We start from the raw sequence: 22774 nt of genomic DNA on the forward strand, positions 1-22774 counted from the left end.
AAGTACAAGTACAATCATGTAACTTTTCCATTCAGTAAACTCCAGTGGCTCTGTATTGCTTCCAGTATCAAATATAAAAATGCTCTGTTTGGTATACAAAATCCTTCCTAACTTAGGTCCCTCCTTCCTTCTGGTTTTCTTATACTTAATCACATATTTTTCAATCCAATCACCTCCTGGTTGGTCTACAAAAAAGACATTCCTATCCTTCCTCAGGCATTTCCTCTGGCTGTTCCCCCAGCCTCCAATGTTCTTCCTCATCAATTCTGCCTTCTGACTTTCATATGATTTCCTTCAAACTAAATTCCAAATGAAATCCTACCTTTGTCTGGAAATCTTACACAATTACTCTCGATTCTATTATGTTCTTTTTCAATTAATTCTTAGTTTATTTTGTATATAACTTGTATATCTCCAGCACTTAGCTAACCATTGGGCTGGCACATAGTAGGAATTTAATGAATGTTTTTTGATTTGAAGATAAAGGTTAAGACTAAAATGTAGTTCCTATATCATATGAATATATTAATGTGTTAATAAAAAAATAAATTTTTGAAAAAAGAAGATAAGGGTTAAATCCTGCTTCTGATATATTTTTACTGTGTGGCCTTGGGGAAGTTATTTAAACTCTCAAGTGTCTCCAGATAAATTGTTAAGACAGAGGAAGTTTTAAACTAGGAAATTCCTATATCATGAAATGAAAAGTTTTGTAAGGAAAAAGTTACTATGATTATTATTACTATTATGTAAAGGTTATGATATACATTGGTGGTGTCCCCATTGAAACTTAAGGATCATATCTAAAGCTCCCTGTTCCTCATCCTCCATATATATCAGTTGCCAAGTCGTATTGATTCTGCCTCTAAAATAACTTTTACTTTGAAGTCCTTTTCTCCATGTTAACTATTATTGTAATTCAGGCTTGGATCACCTCTTAAATTTTATTTTAATTTCAGATGCATAGTATTTTCTTTTTACTGCTCCCCTCCTTTCATCACTTGAGAATACAAGAAAAGTGAAATCTTGGTTACAAATGTGCATAGTCAAGCAAAACAAATTCCCTCAACCTTGCATCATTTCTTTTATTGATTTCCCTACTTCCATTCTCTCCCCTCTCTAATCAATCCTTCACTCATTTTCCAGTGAATCTTCCTAACACATAATTTCCATTACATTACTCTCTTCTCAAAAACCTTCAGTGACTCTCTTTATTGAGAGTCACTTCCTTTTTCTGGAGTTTGAGCCTTTCCAGCCTTATTTTACATTTACTTCCATTTCTGCATGCCAGTGTCCAGCTACCTCTACTCTTAGCTGGTCCCTGATCTGGCTTCCATACATTTAAACAATCATGTTCTCTGTGACTGAATCACTTTTTGCTTATTAAAACCCTCTTTTTTTCTTTTCTTTTTCTTTTTTGGTTGTTGAGGTAATTGGAGTTAAGTGATTTGCCCAGAGTCATACTAGCAAGTGTTAAATGTCTGAGACCAGATTTGAATTCAGGTCCTCCTGACTTCAGGGCTGGTGCTCTATCCATTGCGCCAAATAGCTGCCCCCAAAGCCTCTTTTTTCAAGACCCAACTTAGTTAATACATCCTTTATGGAGCTTTCCTAATAATCACTCACTGAAAGTCTTCTTCCCTTCCCCTCAATTTCCTGCAGCTCTTTTTCTGAACCTCTTCTTTGTTCTGATCACATTTTATCTTTCATTATCTTTGTTTATACATTATATGCCCCCTGATAGACTGTAAGCTCCTTGAGAGCAGTGATTGTCATTTTTCACTCAGCATATAGTACTATGTCTTATATGTGGGATGTCCTGAAAGTCTTGGTGCAATTTAAAGCTATTTATTAAAGCTATTTAAAACTTAAATCTGCACTAAGACTTTTGGGATCATCTGGATTATATGTATTCAATAAATTTTTGTGGAATTGAATTGTGAAGTTCTTATCTCTAATCCCTGATACTGGGAAGGCTGAAGATGGGAGATTTCTTGAGCTTCGGAGTTGTGAGCTGCTATCAAGATAAAGCCAAGAGGGTGTTTGCACTAAATTTGACATTGACGCATTGTGCCCTTTGGGTCAGCTCAAGAATGGACAAATTGGCCTAGATTAGAAAAAAGGATTAGGTCAAAGCTTTCATGCCAGAGTGAGACTGTGCCCATGACTATTCATGGCTTAGTAAATCTTTATGAATAAAATAATAGTTTTATATTTTTGTAATTGAGACTTGGGTGAGTCGAGGTACAAATTGAAACCCTCATATTTCTAGCCTAGGCAAAAGAGGGAGATACAGTCTAAAAAAATTAAACCATGCATTTATTGTCTCACTTTATTTTTCTTTCAGTTGTTACTAGTACAGCCCATATTTAAGACAGCTGTTACTCCCTGAGGTTATAAAAATGTGTGAAAGATCTAAGAGTTCTTACTTTTTTGCATGTAATAAGTTTTGCTATTAAACTCATAAAAACCCATGATACTTTCAATAGTGTAAGTTTAGTCCATTTTCTCAAGGGTTCTTGCGCAGATTTCTATAATCATTCCTTATGGCAGAAAAAAGAAGCAGAGGGAGCCCAGTGTTGGCTTTCTGAGGAGTGGAGGTATTGGTGCTTGGGTTGAAAGGCAGCAGATACACAGCCATTTTCTGCATTCAAGGAGAAAACTATAGCTAACTGCAAATGGCCTAATAAGCCCATCATTGATTGCTGAGGGTAATTCACACCAATTAAAAGGCATATTTAGTCTCACAAATTCAATGCTCCAGATCGATGTTTTATACTCACTCTGTGCAATCAGCCTCTTTCTCTTTCCCTAATGCAGAACATCAGAACAGCTCTACAGTTTACCAGGCTGCATTGGCTTTGAAGTAAAAGACCCTATTTGTTCTGATACCCTGTGCCTTCGATCAATGCTAAATGTATTCGTTTAATAGATTTTTCAGATGCCAAGTCTATCAGTCAATTTAATGGCATTGAGCTCAAATCCCCAGAGTCATTGCATTATGTAACTGGGTAATACATCAGACTTGGAATAAAACACAAATATTTTAACAGAGCAGACATTGCAGCTTGCCTCTGTCTGTCATATTTTTCCATTTCCTTGCTCCTGATGACCCTTAATAATTTTTTCCCTAAGGATATCTGCTTGTTTTTGGATATTTTCAATACCTTGTTCATGGTAGCTCTAACATCCACTAGCTTCTTGATTCCTCCTTTTTCCTGCTGGGTCATCCAGCCTGTTATCTCACTTATCCCTTTGATTATTCCAACAGAGGGAATCCTCAGGCCTGCCCTAGGAGATTTTGTAGAGATTAATAGATGTAACCTGGATAATAACGACCCTGGCAGCCCAGTTTTAGTGTGAGATTCCTGGTGGAGATGTCAGAAATTCCCCAAGGAAGGATTATAGGAGGTTCATTCTATAGTGAGAACAGAAGGCCAACTTCTCTCCAATACATGCATCTTTTATGAATAAAGTAATGATTCCACTCTCCTATGATTGTGACTGGGATGATGGAGGTACAGATTCTAAAATTTTTTCAATTAGGTAATGGCTACCTGTGATTCTAATAAAGGGATAAAGATTAGCCTGTGATTTAATTGATGTATGGAACCCCAAGATGAGAAAATATTTTTAAAAATCAACTCATATCAGTACCTGGTCTTATATATTAGAGAATTATTTTCTTAAAGACTAAGTAACTTTCATAGAGTCATATGACTATAATGTATTAGCTTTCTATCCACAGTATACTATCTCTCAATGAAAGTAATCTTAAATGATCCCTCCAAAAAGTATTTCCAAACTTGACTTGAATTGATACCTATAGAAAATGAAGAAAGTGGCTTGATAGATATTTTGTCTTGGTTATATACTAGTTTAATAATTCAGTTTCCTTTTGGTCCACTTATATGTTTTTGTGAATAATAATAATACTGATAATACCTCACATTAAGTCCTTTAAATTGTGCTAAGCCCTCTACATACATTATTTTATTTGTAATTTGCAACAACCACATAGGGGAAACTCTAGAGTTTTTATTATTATCATTTTTCACACAAGAAAACTGAAGCTGAGAAGTTACATAACTTTCTAAGTATCAAACAACTAGGAATTGCTTGAGATAAAATTTGGATTCAGGTCTTTCTTATTTTAAGCTCATCACTTTAACCTTTAAGAATTATCATCTATGTAGGCATTAAAGCAACCCTTGACCCCACTTGCATTTGTCAGGTCTACCTTTTACTACTCTTTCCACTCTGATTCTTGCTTACATTGGTCTCACAGATAGGTTAACTGATAGGGTCAATCCTAGACAAAATTGTGAAGTCACACTACATCCCACCTAGTTAGCACTCAAGATTTATTGAATAAAAGAGGTGAAATTTGTTTTCTTTAACCTCAATTTTCTGTCTGTTATTCTTCCTCTGTGCTATTTGGAATTCCAGTATCCATTTTTTATATCTTCCTTTTCTTCTAAAAAAATGCATTTCCAGGAAAAGGGATAAAACTCATTTATATTAGAGTATAAATCATAGATGAAAGGTAATGTTGGATAGTGAGCTAATTTCAGAATTAGGAAAACCTGGGTTTAAGTGCTTTCTCTGATGTAAAACTAGATTACAATCCTGGTGAAATGCTTACCTTCTAAGCATCTTTAAATTGTCAAAAAGGTGCTGATTTAGATTAACAGAGAGGGAGTTTCCTCCCTTGAGTGTTCCCTCTACTAATGGAATAAAATGGATCTAGTTTCTGTAATCCTATAAATGATAGAAAGCTTGAAATGTTAGACATCACTTACATAGTAGGGATGTCCCTTTCTGGGATGATAAGATCTTTCCTTGATCACTAAAGTCATACTCTATTAATAGTTGCCTAATCTACCTAAAATTAAGATTAGTGATAGCTCTAACATCCACCAACTTTAAATTTTTGATTTTCTTTAAATTTCTGACTAGAGGAAATTAGAATTTCCTCACATAACTCCATGAAAACCAACCATAAAGAAAAACAGATAGGAGAGAAGAGAGGGAGGAAGAGAGGAAAAAAGAAAATTAGTATGTTCATTTTATCTCTATATTGTTAGCCATCTTCTCCTGGGTGCTAAGCAAATCATCTAAGGCTTAATTTAGGGGTGTTGTATGCGATCTAAATGTGTATTATTTTATTAGGTAACATACTCCTATTTAGGTAACAGATCACAGGTCATACGATTTATTGCTAAAAGCAACATCTATCTTAACTCTCTTGTTATACAGATAGGGAAACTGAGGTGAAAATTGTTTTGAAAGGTTAAAGGATTTCCCCAGAGTTATACAGTTATATGGAGTAGGGATATGCTTATAATCTAACTCTTCTGATTCCCAACTTAGTATTACTTTGACTGTACTACCCATTTTTTTATGTAAACACACATTCCACACCCTAGCATTACACTCTATTTCCTATATTCATAAAGGAATTTAACAAATATTAAATGATATGAGCATGTATTTATAAACAGATCTGTGTTTCTCTCACATCCAGGTACAATATTAAATACCTGGTTTAGGCACATTTCAAATTCAAGGAAACAAGACAGGTTGCAAATTGGGGGTTATAATAGCACCTACTTTGTAGGATAAAATAGAAAAATATTTGTAAATTGCTTAGCACAGTGCCTATTATATAATAGATACTTCATAAATACTTATTTCTTTCTTAGATCACATGATCCTCAACCTGCAGGATTGCTATAAGAAATAAACAAAAGATAATCTAGTAGTTCCCCATTCTGAGTTGGAATTGAGATATAACAGAGGCAAGAAGAAAAGCAGTGATAATACAACCAAAAATGATTAATTCAAGAAAATAGTGCATTTCCTTAAGAATTTGGAATTTAGAAACAGTCTAGTATCTTTGATTTAAAATTTTAGGCAGTTACTACTTATACATAGTGCCTCATTCATCATCATCAGATCTGATTGATTAAGTTTCCTTAATGGTGTGTACCATCAATGCCAGGAGCATCTTGATCATATGGACAGCTAAGCTCTCCAGACAGAAATTATCTTTGTTGGTGAGTATCTTGACATGAGCTATTTGTGATGGATAGAAAGCTATCCCCATGCTGACAGAATAAGAGGCCATTCAACACAGAACTGAAAGGGAAGGGTTTGTTGGTTTATCTTTTCAAAGTATTCTTCCTGTCAACTGTGTGTTCTCTGAATTTGTCTCAGTGTTCTTGAACATTGATAGAATATTCTTTGTGATGTGTATTGTAATTGAGTTGAGGTAGAAAATTCAGAATGCCAGAAAAGACTACATTACTGGTTAGGGTCAATTTAGAATGAAGCTTCTTTGTATTTTACCTGACTTTAGGTATTAAATGCCTTTAAAAATGTATTCATCTAAATAGGATGCTTTTAGGAATTAAGCATATGATGCTAAATGGGCTTAGAAGAAAAAAGTTTTACAAAATACATCTTTTTTTTTCTTTTTTACATGGCAGGTCTCTTGATTCCAAGTCCAAACTGTCACCAATTTGAAGACATAGACCCTGAATTTCATTTATGTGTCTGCATCAGCATCAGTGAACCAGAGTTGGATTATCCCCTAAAGAAATTTAACATATTCTTGGTGATCTATGGGGCAATTTTGGTGGCCTGTGTGACACTGCACAAATTATTTCATTTCCCTAGGTTTTAGTTTCCTCATATGTAAGATGGGTGCGCTAGTACCATCTTGAACTGGCTCAAAGCAGTTCACAAGAGCTTATCAATAATGTGTGAGCATTTACACTTGAAAATGGGGCAAGTGCTAAAAATAAGGGTTGGACTATTGTTTTGTTGCTTGTCTAGACTTAAGAACATGATGGAGATAATGTTAATAATGTAGATAAAACCCAAGAGTGTGCTATGTGGGCATGATTGCACAACCCCACTTTTGCCTGCCCCTCACTAGTTGTTAAAAACATTTATCAACCTATCTTTGTATAAGGGGGTTGGATTAGATAATTTGAAGTTTCCACCTAGTTCAATAATATTATTCCTTATTTTGCTTTTGTCAAGAGGGAGTGTATGGAACCACAGTGCCTTAATAGCCCTTAGTAGTGAAATATCCTGAGGTTTTGTCTGCTCTGAGTTATCACTGGATTTAATCAAGAGCCAAATCTGGGTCTTTCCTACAATTTTGCTTGAGAAAGAGGAAGATGCAGAATAGAATTTGTCTCCATGATAATAGCTTGAAAGAACTACCATTAAAAATGAAGGATGTGACTTTGGATCTTGGTTTCAAGTCTTAACACTGATAGCTACTGGCTGTGTAACCCTGGGCAGATTCCCTTAATCCTCTTAACTTCAGTTTTCTCATCTGTAAAATGAACTTGTAAGAAGCTTATGGCTATTAAGTGTCTGAGACCAGATTTGAACTGGGAAGATCAGTTTTACTCACTTTAGGTCCAGCACTCTATTTATGGTTGCTATCTAAGTGCCCATTATTCACTTCAGTGTTCTTTCCATGCTACTGGATTGCTTTACAACTTTCATTAATATAATCTGATCAATAGTTTTTGAGATAGAAAAGAAACATTTGGTTCTAGAGTTAGAAGATTCAGTTTCGTAGACTAACTCTACTACAGTCCTTGGTTGTATGACCACACCAAGTCTTCACCTCATTTGAGTCTCATCTACTTCATCTGTACTTTGAAGGCATTGGACTAGATGGCCTGTGAAATCCTTTATAGTCACCAAATTCATCTCTCAGACCCCTTCAAACTCAAAGAAACAAGACAGGTTGGATGGTGGATAGATCTCCAAGCTTAGAATCAAGACCAGAATCTGGCTTTAGATACCTACTAGCTGTGTGACTTTTGGCAAGTCGTTCAATGCTGTCTACCACAGGTTCCTCAATTGCAAATTGGGGGTTATAATAGCACCTACTTTGTAGAATAAAATAGAAAAATATTTGTAAATTGCTTAGCACAGTGCCTATCACTGCTTAATAAATGCTTATTTCTTTATTAGATCACATGATCCTCAACCTGCAGGATTGCTATAAGAAATAAACAAAAGATAGTCTAGTAGTTCCCCATTAGACCAATTCACTGAGGAATATAAATGTATGTTATGTATCCCATTTTAGGTAGAACATGGTTGTGTTACTGGGCTTTGGAATTAAGAAAAAAAAAATCATGTGCACCATTATTTTCAAAGGCATATAATATAATCTCATTTGTTTTCCCAGGATAGGATTCCTGTTCCCTAGTCCTGGGAAATGGTTGGCTATGTGACTAACTTCTAGTATTGAGCAAATAAAAAAAAATCGACCTTTTCTTTTTATCTAAATAGAAAAGATATGTGTGGGTGTGGGAGAAAAATAGAAAGCAAGGTCTAGAGAAATAGATTCATTGTATAAGAGCATTGAAAACAACTCCTAGAATTGTTGTGAAGATCAAATGAGATATTTGTGATGTGCTTAGCACAATGCCTTGGCACATAGCATCATTCAATAAATACATATTTCCTTTTTTTTTTTAAGTAAACACTTTGTCTGAAGAACTCAAGGAAATTTAAAAGCATTTCTTGATAAGAAAATACAATTCCCTGAAGGTGAGAGAGAGGTTCCAATGGTATTCATTTTTACATCATAAATAGACAAGGATTTTGTTCCTACTTTTGTTGTGAATCAGAGTCATTTTCAGGAATAGAGCCAAAGATTTCCAGATTTCCAGTTTCATCCATCCATTCATTCTGTCCTTGCCTCAAGCAAAGTACTTTGCAAAGTGACTTTGAAAAGCATAGAACTGGGAGTCAAGAAATCTAGGTTTTAGTGGGGATTCCGCCTGATTTCTTATGTATTCTTGGGATTTTTGCTTTAGGTTTCCTTTCTATAAAGTGGGAGTAATGATATCTGTGACTTATTAGCTCACAGAGATGTTGTAAGGTTCAATTAAAATACAAGCATGAAATCACAGTGGGATAAAGGCTGTCTAATCATATTATCTAAACCGTACAAATGTTAATGGTTATAAAATACTTTGAGAATGACTAGTGGTGTATGTAAGTTCTATGTTGCTAGACGGCATACTTCTAGACTGTTTTTTTTTTTTTTATTAGTACTCACATTTACTTGACTATATGATAATACTATTTGGATTAATTGGAAGAAATCAGTCTGGATCAATGAAAACACTAAGGTATATGTTTCTGAAGAAAAAGACAGTTTTATTATATTCAGTTACTTTGTAATAATAACTTAAAATTTTGTTGTTGTTGTCATTTCAGTCCTGACTCTTCATGACCCCACTTAGGTTTTTCTTGTCAGGGATATAACTCAAAGTAGGTTAACCAAATATGGTTTAGTATCGATCTTGATTCTATAAGCAGAATAAATTGAAAAGTAATTAAAACATTTTAGTCTAAAAAGTATGGTTTTTGTTCATATTGCAGTTGCATTATTTCTATGAAACTGGTGCTTTTGAAAAAAACATCATATATAGGTAAAAAGTCCATTAATAATCTTATTTACACTTTTGGGTTGTTTTTGTTGTTGTTCAGAGAGAAAGGGCAGATATAAATTTCTTCCTAGCTTCTCTCCAATGATGATATTTCTGAATTGTTGAAGTCTGAATTAATTACAGTGGATATAAAAAGTCTCATTCCCTGCTTCAAGCCTATCCCAGTAATCAAAGCTACCAATGGATATTCTGCATGTTTTGTGTCCACTTTTCAAATAATCAGCAAAGGTCAGCAGTGACCTGTCTACTCCTGTTGGAAATACTTCCCAGCAGCCTCAAATCATAGGAATTTTCCCAGCCTGCTTTAGAAGGTGCAATCTCAGATTTGACAGTGTTAACTGGCTATAACCCTAATAACTCGGCTTTGCTTTGTTTAGACCAATTATCTTTGATGGCCAGGCTATTTTGTGGGTGAGGTTTCTGTGCTCTGGAAATAAGCATGCATGTTTTTGAAAGAAGCAAAGAAACTGATTTCACATTCCTTAAAGTGCTCTGTTATTGCAATCATTTTGACAATGGGTTTTAATATGAGAAGTTCCTAAGACTCTGGAGCCTCTAACAGCTCTCTGATGAAGGTTAGAGGTCCAGGCTTTCCTGAGAACCTACTTCATTAGTATTTTTCATTTGCTGCTGGGAAAAGTATTAAATAGATCTTACTTAACTTAGTTGCAGAAATTGGGGCACTAATGGGTTTACTCTCAGGGATCCTGAATTGATTGACCTCATGCAAAATTGTAAAGTACGCATTTGTCTTTGCTACTGTAAAATAAACTGGAGAAGGAAATGGCAAACCACTCCAGTCTCTTTGCCAAGAAACTCCAAATGAGGTCATGAAGAATGGGACACAGATGAAATGAGTGAACAACAACAACTTTTCTCAAGATTCCTGACTTCATTCAAATATATCTCTTTGAGGGAAAGGACTGTTTTTTTTTTTTTTTTTTGTATCCTCAACATTTAACACATTTTCTAGAAAATAATAAATATTTAATAAATGTTTGTTGAATGAGAAATAAATACTTTCTGAATGTTGACTTTTCATTTAGGTCTTCTCCATAGTCCTGGTTCTTCTGTAATATTAACTCCTTCATTTGGCTACCAGTAAGCTATGTACCAATTCCTCTTTTGAACTTATGACCTTCCCCAAAGAGTTTATGAATAGATTAAAATAATACCTTCCCAGGAACTTTTACACTTTAATAACAGAATGATTTGACTAGGCTTATTATACATTGCTCCCTTTCATGCACTCTGTAATCTAGTCAGAATAGCCTTCTCTTCCTTCCAAACAACATTTCATCTCATCTCGGTGCCTTTGCTGGGCACATACCTGATTTATACCCCTTTCTCATCTCTGCCTCTTAGAAAACCCAGCTCTAATGTATAAAGCCTTTCTTAGGCTTTCCAGTATATCCTTCCTACTGAAACTCTCTTGAATTTATTGTGGATATACTTCTGTATTTCCATACTATCTTTCCCTTACAAAATATTCTTTGAGAGAGGAGCCCCTTTCAAAAAAGCATTTACTAAGTGCCCACTTTATACTAACATACCTCATTTGTACTCATTTGTCACTTGGCAAATACATATCATTTAATCCTTACAACAATCCTGGGAGGTAGGTGCTATTATTATGCCCTTTTTATCATTAAGGAAACTGAAGCTGACAGAAGTTATGTAGTTTACAACATAAGTAAAAGTCTAAAACCAGACTTGATTTCAGGTCTTCTCAACTTCAGGCTCAGTAGTACTCTATCCCTTGTGCTACCCAACTATTTTATTTTTCATATTCATATCTCTGGCACCTACCAAAGTACTTGGCATGGTGATAGTTAATAAACTATTGATTGAATGGTCATAAGCTCATAGTTTTGGAAATCACCTAGTCTAATCTTCTTATTTAACAGCTGAGTAAACTATGGCTCAGAGAAGATAAAACTTATTCATGGTCACATATGTATCAGGTGGCAGCGCTAAAAAGATGGGTATCAATGTGTCTCATTCCCTGTCTTTTGAGTATAAACTGTTCCCTCCTCAGAAAGTCCTTAATACTACCAGTGGATTTCAGAGTCAATGGGGAGACATTTGTGGATGGAACAAACTTCTTGGTACCCTCTGAGTTAACAGAGAACAATGACTGAGAAGCTATATGTCTTTTAGGAAAATCTCGATGTGATTACCCCTACCATTCTACCGCCCATTCTATAGTTCAGTGCTTTGGCTGGCAGGTTAAAAACAAATAATGGATTTTTCTACTTACACTGTGAGTAAGTGGTTCCGGTTCCACTAACGCTGAATCTGTTTAAGTGGAGTCTGTGTGTGACCACATTCTTCTGGGGTTGGAACAGTATGATGTGCACTTTGGGTGCAAACAGACATCCCAGGACCACAAAGCCACTCAGGCTAACAGAGATGCACATGGTTGTGGTCTGCACCTAAGAAGAGAAAATTTGCTTGGTAAGTCTCTCTGGCTGTTGGGGATATGAAAACAACTAACCAACAAGGACACAGAAAAACACACTTCAACATGAATTATCTACAATCCAGTTCATAGTGGTTTAAAAAAATATCAGTAGTTTGATGATACCTCCTCTTTGATTCATCAAGAATCAAATGAGACTTTAATTGTAAAACAATTAGCACTATGCCTATAAAATACCCTATAAATGTTGGTTGTGATGATGATGATGATGATGGGAATTTAGATTCAAGAATGCTTATAAATAAAGAGGAGTGTTTTTGCATTGCTGGATGGACACTTTAATAGTGCCATACTTTAACTTATTCTTTTCATTTTGTTCCTTTGTGAATTATTAGCATTTTCTTATCTGAAGTTTTGACTAACAGTGAATTAAACAGTGGCTTTCATGAAGATGGTTTCAACCAGTAAAACTGATATCTTTAAGATTCACTGCAGTGTCAAAAACAAATGGATCCTTTTTGAAAACCAACTTCTTTTTCTTGCTAGGAATGCCATCCCCTTAATTATGAATTTCCTTTTCCACATTGAAGGTAATAGTAACTTCTGTTTGGAACAGAGGCATCAAATGTAAGGACCGTGGGCTACAAAACACCCACAAACACTCCACAAAAATGTAATTGGGAAATATTTAACAAAACAAACAAAAATGTATTTCAACACAGATAATGCTAATCTGTGTTTTTCTAAGCCAATACTAGTAGCAGGTATCTGTTTTTATTCGTTTGACATCATTGGTCTAGAAAATCTTTTATGTCTGTCTTTTCTTTGGTTTTGTCAAATTTTCTAGAAATTAAACAATCATTCTTCACTCATTCTTTTCCATGGGTTTCACTTAGTTTTTTGCTTTCAGAGTGATCTGACCTCCCTTGTCACTTTATTCAACATAACTGACAGTAGTTCCTAATTCTTTCCCCTTTTATCTCTTAAGGCATCCCTCAAGGCTCTTTGCACAGTTTGCTTTTTTTTCCCCCCTTCTGTGCTATTATCTGGATAATGGCTCATCGATCTCTCTATTTGGTTCCCATAGGTATGCTGGCAACATTCAAATTAGGACTAACATACATCTCTGAGATGGGACCTTCAAGACGACTGTTCCTGAATTTTAACCTTCAGTGTAATGAAGTAGGAATTATGAGTTCCATGGGAATCTCTGCTTTCTGGCAAGGAAAAATAAGTTTCTGGGTCACAGGATACCTGTGTATTCTTGGTGTAATACCAAGTATTTATCCTTTCAGTTAGTGATTTCATTCATTCATAGGATAGGATAAGAACTATACTTGTGATTTTATTCATATTGAGAACTCCCAACTGAAGAAACTATCAATGCAGGTTGACACATTTTCTGAAACTTAAAATTTTAGTTTTCCCTAGATAACTGAGAAGCTGTGTCTTGCCTATAGTCACACAATAAATATGTGTCAGAGATAGGACTTCAATTCAGATCTTAATGGTCCAAGGCTAGTTTTCTATCCTCTGTGCCACACTGCATTTATTAAGTGTGGGGGCAACACAGTGACACAATGAATAGAATACCAGGCCTAGAGTCAGGAAGACTCATCTTCCTGATTTCATATGTACAGCTCTCAGACCCTTACTAGCTAGCTGTGTGACCCTGGGCAAGTCCCTTCTATGTTTCAGGTTCCTCATCTGTACAATGAGCTGAAAGGGATGGTAAATCACTCTAGTATCTTTGTAAGGAAAACTGGTCATGAACAGTCAGATACTACTGAAAAATGACTGAACAATTACAAAACTATATACAGAATATTGCTCTGATTTTAGAGAAATAAATGATTTTTCCTGTACTAATGAAGTTTACAACTTAGTATACTCATGGACAGTTATAGCTGGTGAAGACCTTAAACATCATCCAACCTCAATCTCCTTATTTTGCCATGAAGAAATCATGAGGGATATGAAGTGAGAGAATTGATAACAGTGAATTGAGCACTGGGCTTAGAGTTAGGAGGACCTCATTTCGAATCTAACCTCAGACACTTAGAAGTCTTGGAATACTAGGCAAATTGCTTTCTAGCAAGGTAAAGTAGGTTTCTGGGTCACAGGATTCATAAGTAAACACCAAGTATTCATCCTTTCAGTTACCGATTTCATTCATTAATTCATTTATATGATAAAATAAGAACTGTACTGTGATTTTTATTGATGTTGAGAACTTCCAGATGAAGAAACTCTAGCTACCAATTCAGGTCTTCAACTACCAAATGGAGATTTGGTACCAATTTTTTTGGTAGCAAATTAAAAAAAAAATATTTTACAAGGTTGTTGTGAGGATTAAATGTAAAGGATTAAATGTAAATATTTGGGCATTTAGAGACAGTGAACCATGGAACGTGACAGATACTTAATTGCTTGTTTGCTTCCCCTTCCCCAAGGTCACATAAGAAAATAGTCTAGTCTATTTTTCTGATTAGGAATCCACTTTCTTTTTACTATACTTTTCCAGTAGGGAGATGAGACAAACGTAGGTAACTATATTATAGAACATTATATAACAAGTATATTTTGTTGTTGAGTAGTTTTTCAGTCACGTCCAATTATTTGTGACCCCTTGTAAGATTTTCATGGCAAATATACTAGAGTGGTTTGATATTTCCTTCTCTAACTCATTTTACAGATGAGGAAATGAGAGTTAAGTGATTTAGCCAGGATCACATAGCTAGGAGGTGTCTGAGGTCATATTTGAACTCAGATCTTCCTGATTGTAGGCCTAGTGCTCCATTTAACTGCCCAGTAAGTATGTTAGAGAGGCATAAAACAAATCCCTATATGAGGTTTTGAGCAAAGTCATTCCCAACTTGGGGGGAAAGGAAGGTTTTGTTAGCTAGGGGGCATAGATAGACCACCAATCTTGGAGGAAGAACTGAATTGAAATCCTGCCTCACATTTACTAGGTTAGACTTTGGGCAAATCACTTCAACTTCTCATTCTCATTTAGACTAAAAAGTTGTAGATGCCACCCTGCATTTTTGGAGGCATATAATATATAGTATATTTATATTGTTATATAATATAACAAATACATATAACATATATAACATGACAAGTTCTCCCTCATCCTTTTAAAATCTTGATGCTAATAAATTCTCAATCTGTCATTCTAGAATGTGTTCTTCCTTTAATATCCAAATGACTGAAAAAAAAATCTGTATACATCACCTACTTGACAGTCATATAGGCAGCAGTGACCAGAGCTTTGTCCCAAGACATCAGTTTCCATGAGACATATATCCTCTCTGTTATGAGTCTCCAAAGTAGTTACACTTTGCTATTTTATATAACTAGCTCCCTCCTCTATCAACTGGCCTGTATCCTCAGGGTCCTGTCACCATAGAATCATTCTCCTGAGTCTATCTGTTACCATTAGTTGGCCATTTCCCTTTGCCACTTCCCAAGAGGTTGGGATATTGAATAGTATTAGTCACATACATTAGTATGGAAGCTCTCACTGGGATAACCTGAATTCATGGTGGACTGTCGTCTGCAATACCTTCTCTCCCCAAATTAAATTTGTCCTGGACACAAGAATTCTTAATTATGGAGAGAGGGGTTTAATCTCTTGCAGTCTGATTTCTGATCTCACCACTTGATTAAAATTATTCTCTCCAAGGAAGGCTGCCAACCTTTTGAGAAAGCCATTGTATGCGGAAGAGCAATGAAGGCTCAAAACAAGGGTATCCTGGAGACAGCTGAAACTGTCTCATCAGAGCCAATGTGAAATTTTTAGTGTGAACATTTATACCATAGAAATTAGGAAGTCCTGCATATACATCAGGGTTTGATTTATTATTTTGGTGATTGTCTAGGCTTGAAGTGGTGTGGAAAATGTTAATAAAGCAAATTAATCTTCAAAGTATATTGAGTGATTTTTTTCCCCTCCTTCAGAGAGCTGATTGTTAAATATTTACCAGCATATCACCAGCACAGAATAATTTGTTCTGTTGGTTGCCTTTACTAATTTTTCTTTTTTAATTAAGTTAAACTTCCCAACCATTTATACATATTCCTCAGAACTTTTCCAGGGCTCAGATTTTTCTACCAGAAAAAAAAAAAAACCTTGGCTTCCCTGTTTGATTTATGCCACTCTAAAATAAACAATGAAAAGGAAATTCATGTTTTATATTTTTAAAAGAGAATTGCTAAAGGAGTTTATTTCCTTATGGCATTATTTGTTTTCTTTCTGAGGAATCTTCTGTTGGGTAGTGACTCTTTTGGGGGATAACCATTTTAAACCCCTGTATCCAGGGTTCAAACTAATAACCACTGCAATTATTTGTAGTTTCAAACTCCCAAATCACTCCTGCTGCTAATGGTTCCATAAATATTCCTTTAGAAGGAGGAATAACAACAACAGTACTAGATGATGACCAGTTCTGATGGATCAGGCCATCCTCAGCAACGAGATCAACCAAATCATTTCTAATGGAGCAGTAATGAACTGAACTAGCTATACCCAGAAAAAGAACTCTGGGAGATGACTAAAAACCATTACATTGAATTCCCAATCCCTATATTTATGCACACCTGCATCTTTGATTTCCTTCACAAGCTAATTGTACAATAATTCAGAGTCTGATTCTTTTTGTACAGCAAAATAATGTTTTGGTCATGTATACTTATTGTGTATCTAAGTTATATTTTAATATATTTAACATCTGCTGGTCATCCTGCCATTTAGGGGAGGGGGTGGGGGGGGTAAGAGGTGATTGGAACAAGAGGTTTGGCAATTGTTAATGCTGTAAAGTTACCCATGTATATATCCTGTAAATAAAAGGCTATTAAATAAAAAAAAATAAAAAAAAATAAAAAAAAAAGAAGGAGGAATAAAATATACTCAGAGAGACTGAGTTAGGAGGTAGGGTAAAGTTTCTCTCTAGAAGTGGGGGGGCACATGAACCAATGTAACCAATGTAATTGATCTCTACCAATGAAGAGAGAGTCCCATATGAATGGCCTTTGGGACTTGGGTTGCACAAAGTTCTATAGTTCTCTGCTTTAATTAAGAGAAAATAAATCTATACATTACTTAGTGGTTCCTATAACCTGAGGTTTTTTGAACTTGTTCCCATAATATCTCATTTTTCTTTTTCCCCTTTGGACTGTAATTTTATGGGATTTCCCTCTCCTAGGAGTTCAGCACTTGCTCTGCAATTTATAGTCTTTGAGAATTGCCTAAGGGCAATTAAAGGTTAGTCATTTGTCCAAGAAGTTGTTAGCCAATATGAAGTAGGAGCCATGCTTGAACTCATGACTTCATGACTAGAATTGGCTCTACCAAGCTACCTCAAAATCTTGCTTTAACATTTTCAGAGTTACAGAGATTGTTACACTTTTATAAACTAAGGTAATTTTTCCAATTCATGTTCAGCTTTCCTAATTTTTCTTGTTCATGTTGCAAACCCAACATTTCAAATTATTCTGAATGACCTATTAGGTAGACTAAATATATTGAATTGTGTCAGTGATTGCTTGCTTGCCAGTATTTCAATTGTTTTGGGACATTTTCTCTAGTCAAACTAGTTTCAGATTTTATGCATTTATTTATGGGAGCTGCCAATGTACAAATGTTTTTAGGGTGAGAAAAATGACTTTCTCTCTTAAATTAATCAACAAGCATCGAATTAGTTTTTTTCACTCCATCCTATTTCCTCATTCAGAGATTAATCCCTGTAGGCTATTCAGGCAATCTTACCAACTGGGAAAACTTGAATCTGATCAAAAAATAAAAAAATTCTAGTTTGTATAACCTGCCCATTGCATTTTAGTCAGATAGGTCTTAATGGAAGTTAAATTTTCCCTTTTGTTTAGATTGCCCCACTGAGGTAGACTGGGAAGAGACAAATCTCTTTCTCTAAAACTGAGTGATCAGTCATGTCCCTCAGAACTTCATTAGAATAAGCCCACCTCTTATTATAATATTCATTCTCTCATTATTTGTTAACTAATCAGAGTTGATTTTTATCATCAGGAATATCCACTCTTCCAAAGAAATATAAGCACTGAGTGGGTTCCATGAGGGATCTTTGGTTTAGGAGAGATAGCCAAATGACCCTTTTGTTAATTATTTACTAGCATAATTAATAAAATTATTAACTAGAAACTATATCTCTGGAAATTTTATGCATCCAAGGGATATACCCGCATGATAAATAGGAGCACTGAATTTGGCATATAGATGTTATACACCAAGTTTATTAAATCTTTGGTTAAGGTTAAACAAATCATCTTGGATAATGACTCTAGAAATTCATGGCCAGTAGTAACTTATGAGAATAACAATTCTTAGATCAAGATGTTCAGGGCAATTTAAGAAATCTCTCTAGAACAACTGAGGAATATGTTTAACATATTGAAAACCCAGAATGCATGAAAGTGCTGTTATAAGAGGGAAATTGGACTGAGGTCTCCACATTTTAATTACATTATGTAAAAAAAAAATAATATAAGCAATGGCATTATCAGCTGTATTTGATTTCTTTCTATCATGTGTGGGTTAGAATAATTGTTATTCTTTTTTAGTGGGAACATTTCATCAACATGAGGGAACTTTCCATGTAGAAATTTCTTCCACTAAAACAGTTATACAATTTATCTGTAAATTACAGGCTCAGAACATTGTCTAGGATTTAGATGAAAACAAACATACACACAATTGCATAAATCATAGCACTTAATTTCAGCTCTTTCTAACTAAAAGATCTTCCCTCTAACCACTGTGCAACACTGTCTCTTTGTTAAATTTAAGAAACACATTCTAGGGTGATTGGATCAAAGATTTAGATGGGGAAGTGACTCTAGAAGCCATTCTGGCTCTATAGATGATACCTACTTTGTGTTGTCTCCTCCTATTAATTAAAATGATAGTAATAGTGATAATAATGGAGGCAGCTAGGTGGCTCCTACTGAGCTCCTATTGAGTGCTGGGCTTGGAGTCAGGAAAGGCTGAATTCAAATCCAGCCTCAGACACTAGTTGTATGACTCTGGGCAAGCCACTTAACTTATGTTTGCCTTAATCCACTGGAGAAGGAAATGATCAGTTATTCCAGTATTCTTGCCAAGAAAGTTCATGTATATTATGTTCCATGGGATCATGAAATGTCATGTAGTTGAACAAGTTAACATTAATAATCAATGACAATAATGACATTTATGTGTCACTTTAAAATTTGCAAAGTGCTTTAGAAATGCTCTCTCATTTGATCTTCACTAGAATTCATGGGAAGTAGATTCTATTATCATTTCCATTGAACAGATAGGGAAACTGAGGCAAAAAAGAGGTTGTGATTTCAGAAGATAAGTGGTCTCACACTAGTTAAATGTCTAAGGTAAGATTCAAACTCAGGTCTTCCTTACTCCAGGTCTTGCCCTCTCAATATGCTGTGCTGTCTTGAAAAAGGAGACTATATTATTTGATTTTTGTATTCTTGAACACAATAAGCACCTACTCAAAGCCTTTCATTCATTCATTCATTTATCTAGTCTAATCTTTTACCAAGAGAATCTCTGGTTCAGGAAGTTAAGTGACTTAGTCAGGGTCACACAACTCATACACTTCAGAGATAGAGCTTGAATCCAAACCTTGTGATTCCAGAACCAATGATCTTTCCATTATATTATAGTGAATTAAGGATAAATACATCAAATCCATTTTCCTTAGAGAATGTTATAAAAATATTTTGATGTATTTTGTCTTCCTACTGTTGGGTAATAGGATGATTAGGGGTTGGGCCAGAGAAACTGCCATTAGAGCCAATTCACTGGAGCTTTAAAATACTCCCCTCTTTAGGGGCCTGAGCTTGCCTAGTACAGTACTCTACATAGGAGGCATTTATGTAAAGGGCTGAAGCTCTTGAGTTGATGCACTGAGGTTGGATAACCAAGCACTTGAGGCTAATTACTGATTGGACAATACTCTTAGCATATGCTTGGGAAATGGCCCTTCCCACTATTCCGTGCTGGCTTGATAGTTGGTGTATACAGAGGATTGTAGGAGGGACTAGGGGTTGGAGTAAGACAAGCTAGGGTCACTTGGGCGGGAGACGAAGAGGAGAGGTCCTGGAGATTCTGCGTCCATCCAATTCACTCCTACCTCTAAAGACCAAGAATAAAGAGCAAGGACTTTTGCTTATCCTGACTCTGGCTGATTCTAAAGTATCCAGGGTGCTAACTCGATCTTCACACATTTACATACAAATATTTCTTGAACTGAACTGCATCGAGGCAAAGAGTAAAGAAGTGTTTTCTAGGGATAAATTCATAAATCCAAACATTATATCCACCAAGGCTTTAAAGAGGATAGAAGAGATAAATTGACTTTGGGTCTATTTTAGGGAATAATAAAGCACATCCGAATACCAAGAGATGGTATTCAGGATGCTTGCTATTTCTAAAATGTTATTACAAGCATCTTTTAGTTTAGAGCCAAAGCATCGTGACAGACTTGTGGTAGGCCACTGTCTCTTATGTTAAATTTAAGAAGCACATTCTAGGATCATTGGATCAAAGATTTAGATTGGAAGCCACCCCAGAGGCCATTCTGGCTCTATAGATGATACCTACTGTGTGTTGTTTCCTCCTATTAATTATAATAATAATAATAGCAATAATAATGGAGGCAGCTAGGTGGCTCCTACTGAGCTCCTATTGAGTGTTGGGCTTAGAGTCAGGAAAGGCTGAATTCAAATCCAGCCTCAGACACTAGTTGTATGACTCTGGGCAAGCCACTTAACTTATCTTTGCCTTAATCCACCAGAGAAGGAAATGATCAATTATTCCAGTGTCCTTGCCAAGACAGCCACACTTCCTTGGAGCAATACTGCTGCTCTGGGCATGCCATGTTTTTATTGAAAGGACTCTAACTCTTGCCAGGATAGGGATCATTGCAACATTTATTACAAAAAGACTTTTTGCTGGGAGATATAAATGAGGGATATTCTCTGTAAGATGTTGGCTTAATTAAGCACTAGTAGGTAAAGTAAACGTTAAAAGGGGCAGAAAAGGCATGAAAGACTTACTCTGTAGTCACTTGATGTCACATAGAATATTGGGAGAAAGGCCAGCCAGATGATACAAGTGGTGTACATGGTAAAACCGATGAACTTTGCTTCATTGAAGTTCTCGGGGCACTTCCGCGTTTTGAAGGCGTAAACAGTACATAAGATCACCAGGATCACATCGTAAGAAAGTGAAATCAGCATACTGGAATCCTTCACATTGCATTTTAAGATCACCGTTTCCCGCTTCTCTGGTAGGGTATACCTGCGCGTGCCGGGAGCCTCCAGGATGAGCCACACAGACACCACTACAATCTGTACCAGGATCAGACTCAGGCAGATGAAGACCTGAGAGCTCGGGCTGATGAATTTTGGCCTCTGAGCACCATTCTTGACCCCATTAAATATGCGGGCGATGCAGTTTGTCTTCGTCAGTAGGGCTGCGTAACACACTGCGAAGGAGCTGCCCAACCCCAGGCGTCGGAGAGTGCAGATAACGGGTGACGGCTTAGCGATAAAAAAGAATGTCATGCAATAAGAAAGACCAACCCCAAAGAGTAAGATGTAGCAGAGCTCCCGGCCTGATGCTTTGACCAAAGGGGTGTTGTTGTGCTTGATAAAGACGGTCACGACCATACAGGTACACATAAAACCCAAGCATGCAATTGTGACAGGACCTATGGCCCAAGCATCTTCCCACTTGATGTAGTCTTCGGGGAGGTCATAACAGCTGGACAGGTCTGGGGTGGGCCACTGCCCAGGTCCGCAGTCCACACAGGTGAACTCATCAGCCAGGTACTCAAAAGGCTCACAAGGAATACAGATCCAGCAGCAGACATCCCCTGGTTGCATATTCTTCATTTCGTTAGGAGCGCAAGGATCACTGCACTGAGAGGTGGGGATCACACTTCGGGACCAGTGGATTGAGTTGACATCCAATGACAAAGTTTCAGCCCAGTGACCAACCTTCAGATAGGAGTATTTGCCACCGATATACTGGAAATTGAATACATTGTATCTACCCATTCCATCTCCATAAGTGTCAAATTTGACAATGCTATCTATTCCTTTGTTTGGATTAAATGGTGCTGTGAAATGAAAATTGAAAGAGAAAAGATATGGTTTAGATGTATTCAAGTTTTTTTTTTTTTAAACTCAACCACTCATTCAGAAGATTATGTAAGTTAGCATACTGATTCTAAGACTAAAACATTTAATCAATTATATGTTGAAAGTATTAGTCTAAAAGATAGGGCCATTCCAATCAAATTACCAAATTTATTCTGTTTCCTTAGCATATATTGTTCATTGACTTACAAGTACACATGATTCATTTTCTCTCTCCTTCCCTTCCTCCCTCCCTCCCTCTCTCTATCCTTCTTTCCTCCTCTTCCTTTCCCCTCTCTTTTTCCCTCCTTCTCTCTCTCCCTGTCTCTCCCAATCTCCTTCATTCTCCTCCTGTTCCTTTCTCTTCTCTTTCTCCCTCTTGCTCCTCTAACCAATAGCTCTAAGCTATTTTCTTTTATCATGGGGATAAATGATCAGCTTTAAAAATAGATTTCTGGATCTGTGTGTTCTTAATCTCGAAAATATGTGCCATTCTATAAATACCTCCATGTTTCATTGGATTATTGTTGTTACTGGATAACATTTAAGTTCAATCGATAAACAGTTGAGACATTAATCTGTAAGTGATAACATTTTTATCTTTGAGGACTAATTGACAATAACCTAGACAATCAGTCAATATGTTCTTTGCATGATCAGCAAAATGGAATACATAATT

The 22774-nt window shown here is 36.0% G+C and overlaps 1 protein-coding gene across 1 annotated transcript in view; it reads right to left on the reverse strand.

The window, feature by feature from the left end:
* The window catches only part of GRM3 (glutamate metabotropic receptor 3), a 272331-nt gene that overhangs the window by 10095 nt on the left and 239462 nt on the right, over window positions 1-22774 (reverse strand). The window contains exons 4-5 of the mRNA XM_003771437.4: window positions 21010-22076; window positions 11755-11929 (exon numbers count right to left, since the gene is read on the reverse strand). Of these exons, the coding sequence (XP_003771485.1) occupies window positions 11755-11929; window positions 21010-22076 (1242 nt within the window). The remainder of the gene's footprint in view (window positions 1-11754; window positions 11930-21009; window positions 22077-22774) is intronic.

Source organism: Sarcophilus harrisii, chromosome 5 (assembly GCF_902635505.1).
Source record: "Sarcophilus harrisii chromosome 5, mSarHar1.11, whole genome shotgun sequence".
NCBI classification, from domain to species: domain Eukaryota; kingdom Metazoa; phylum Chordata; class Mammalia; order Dasyuromorphia; family Dasyuridae; genus Sarcophilus; species Sarcophilus harrisii.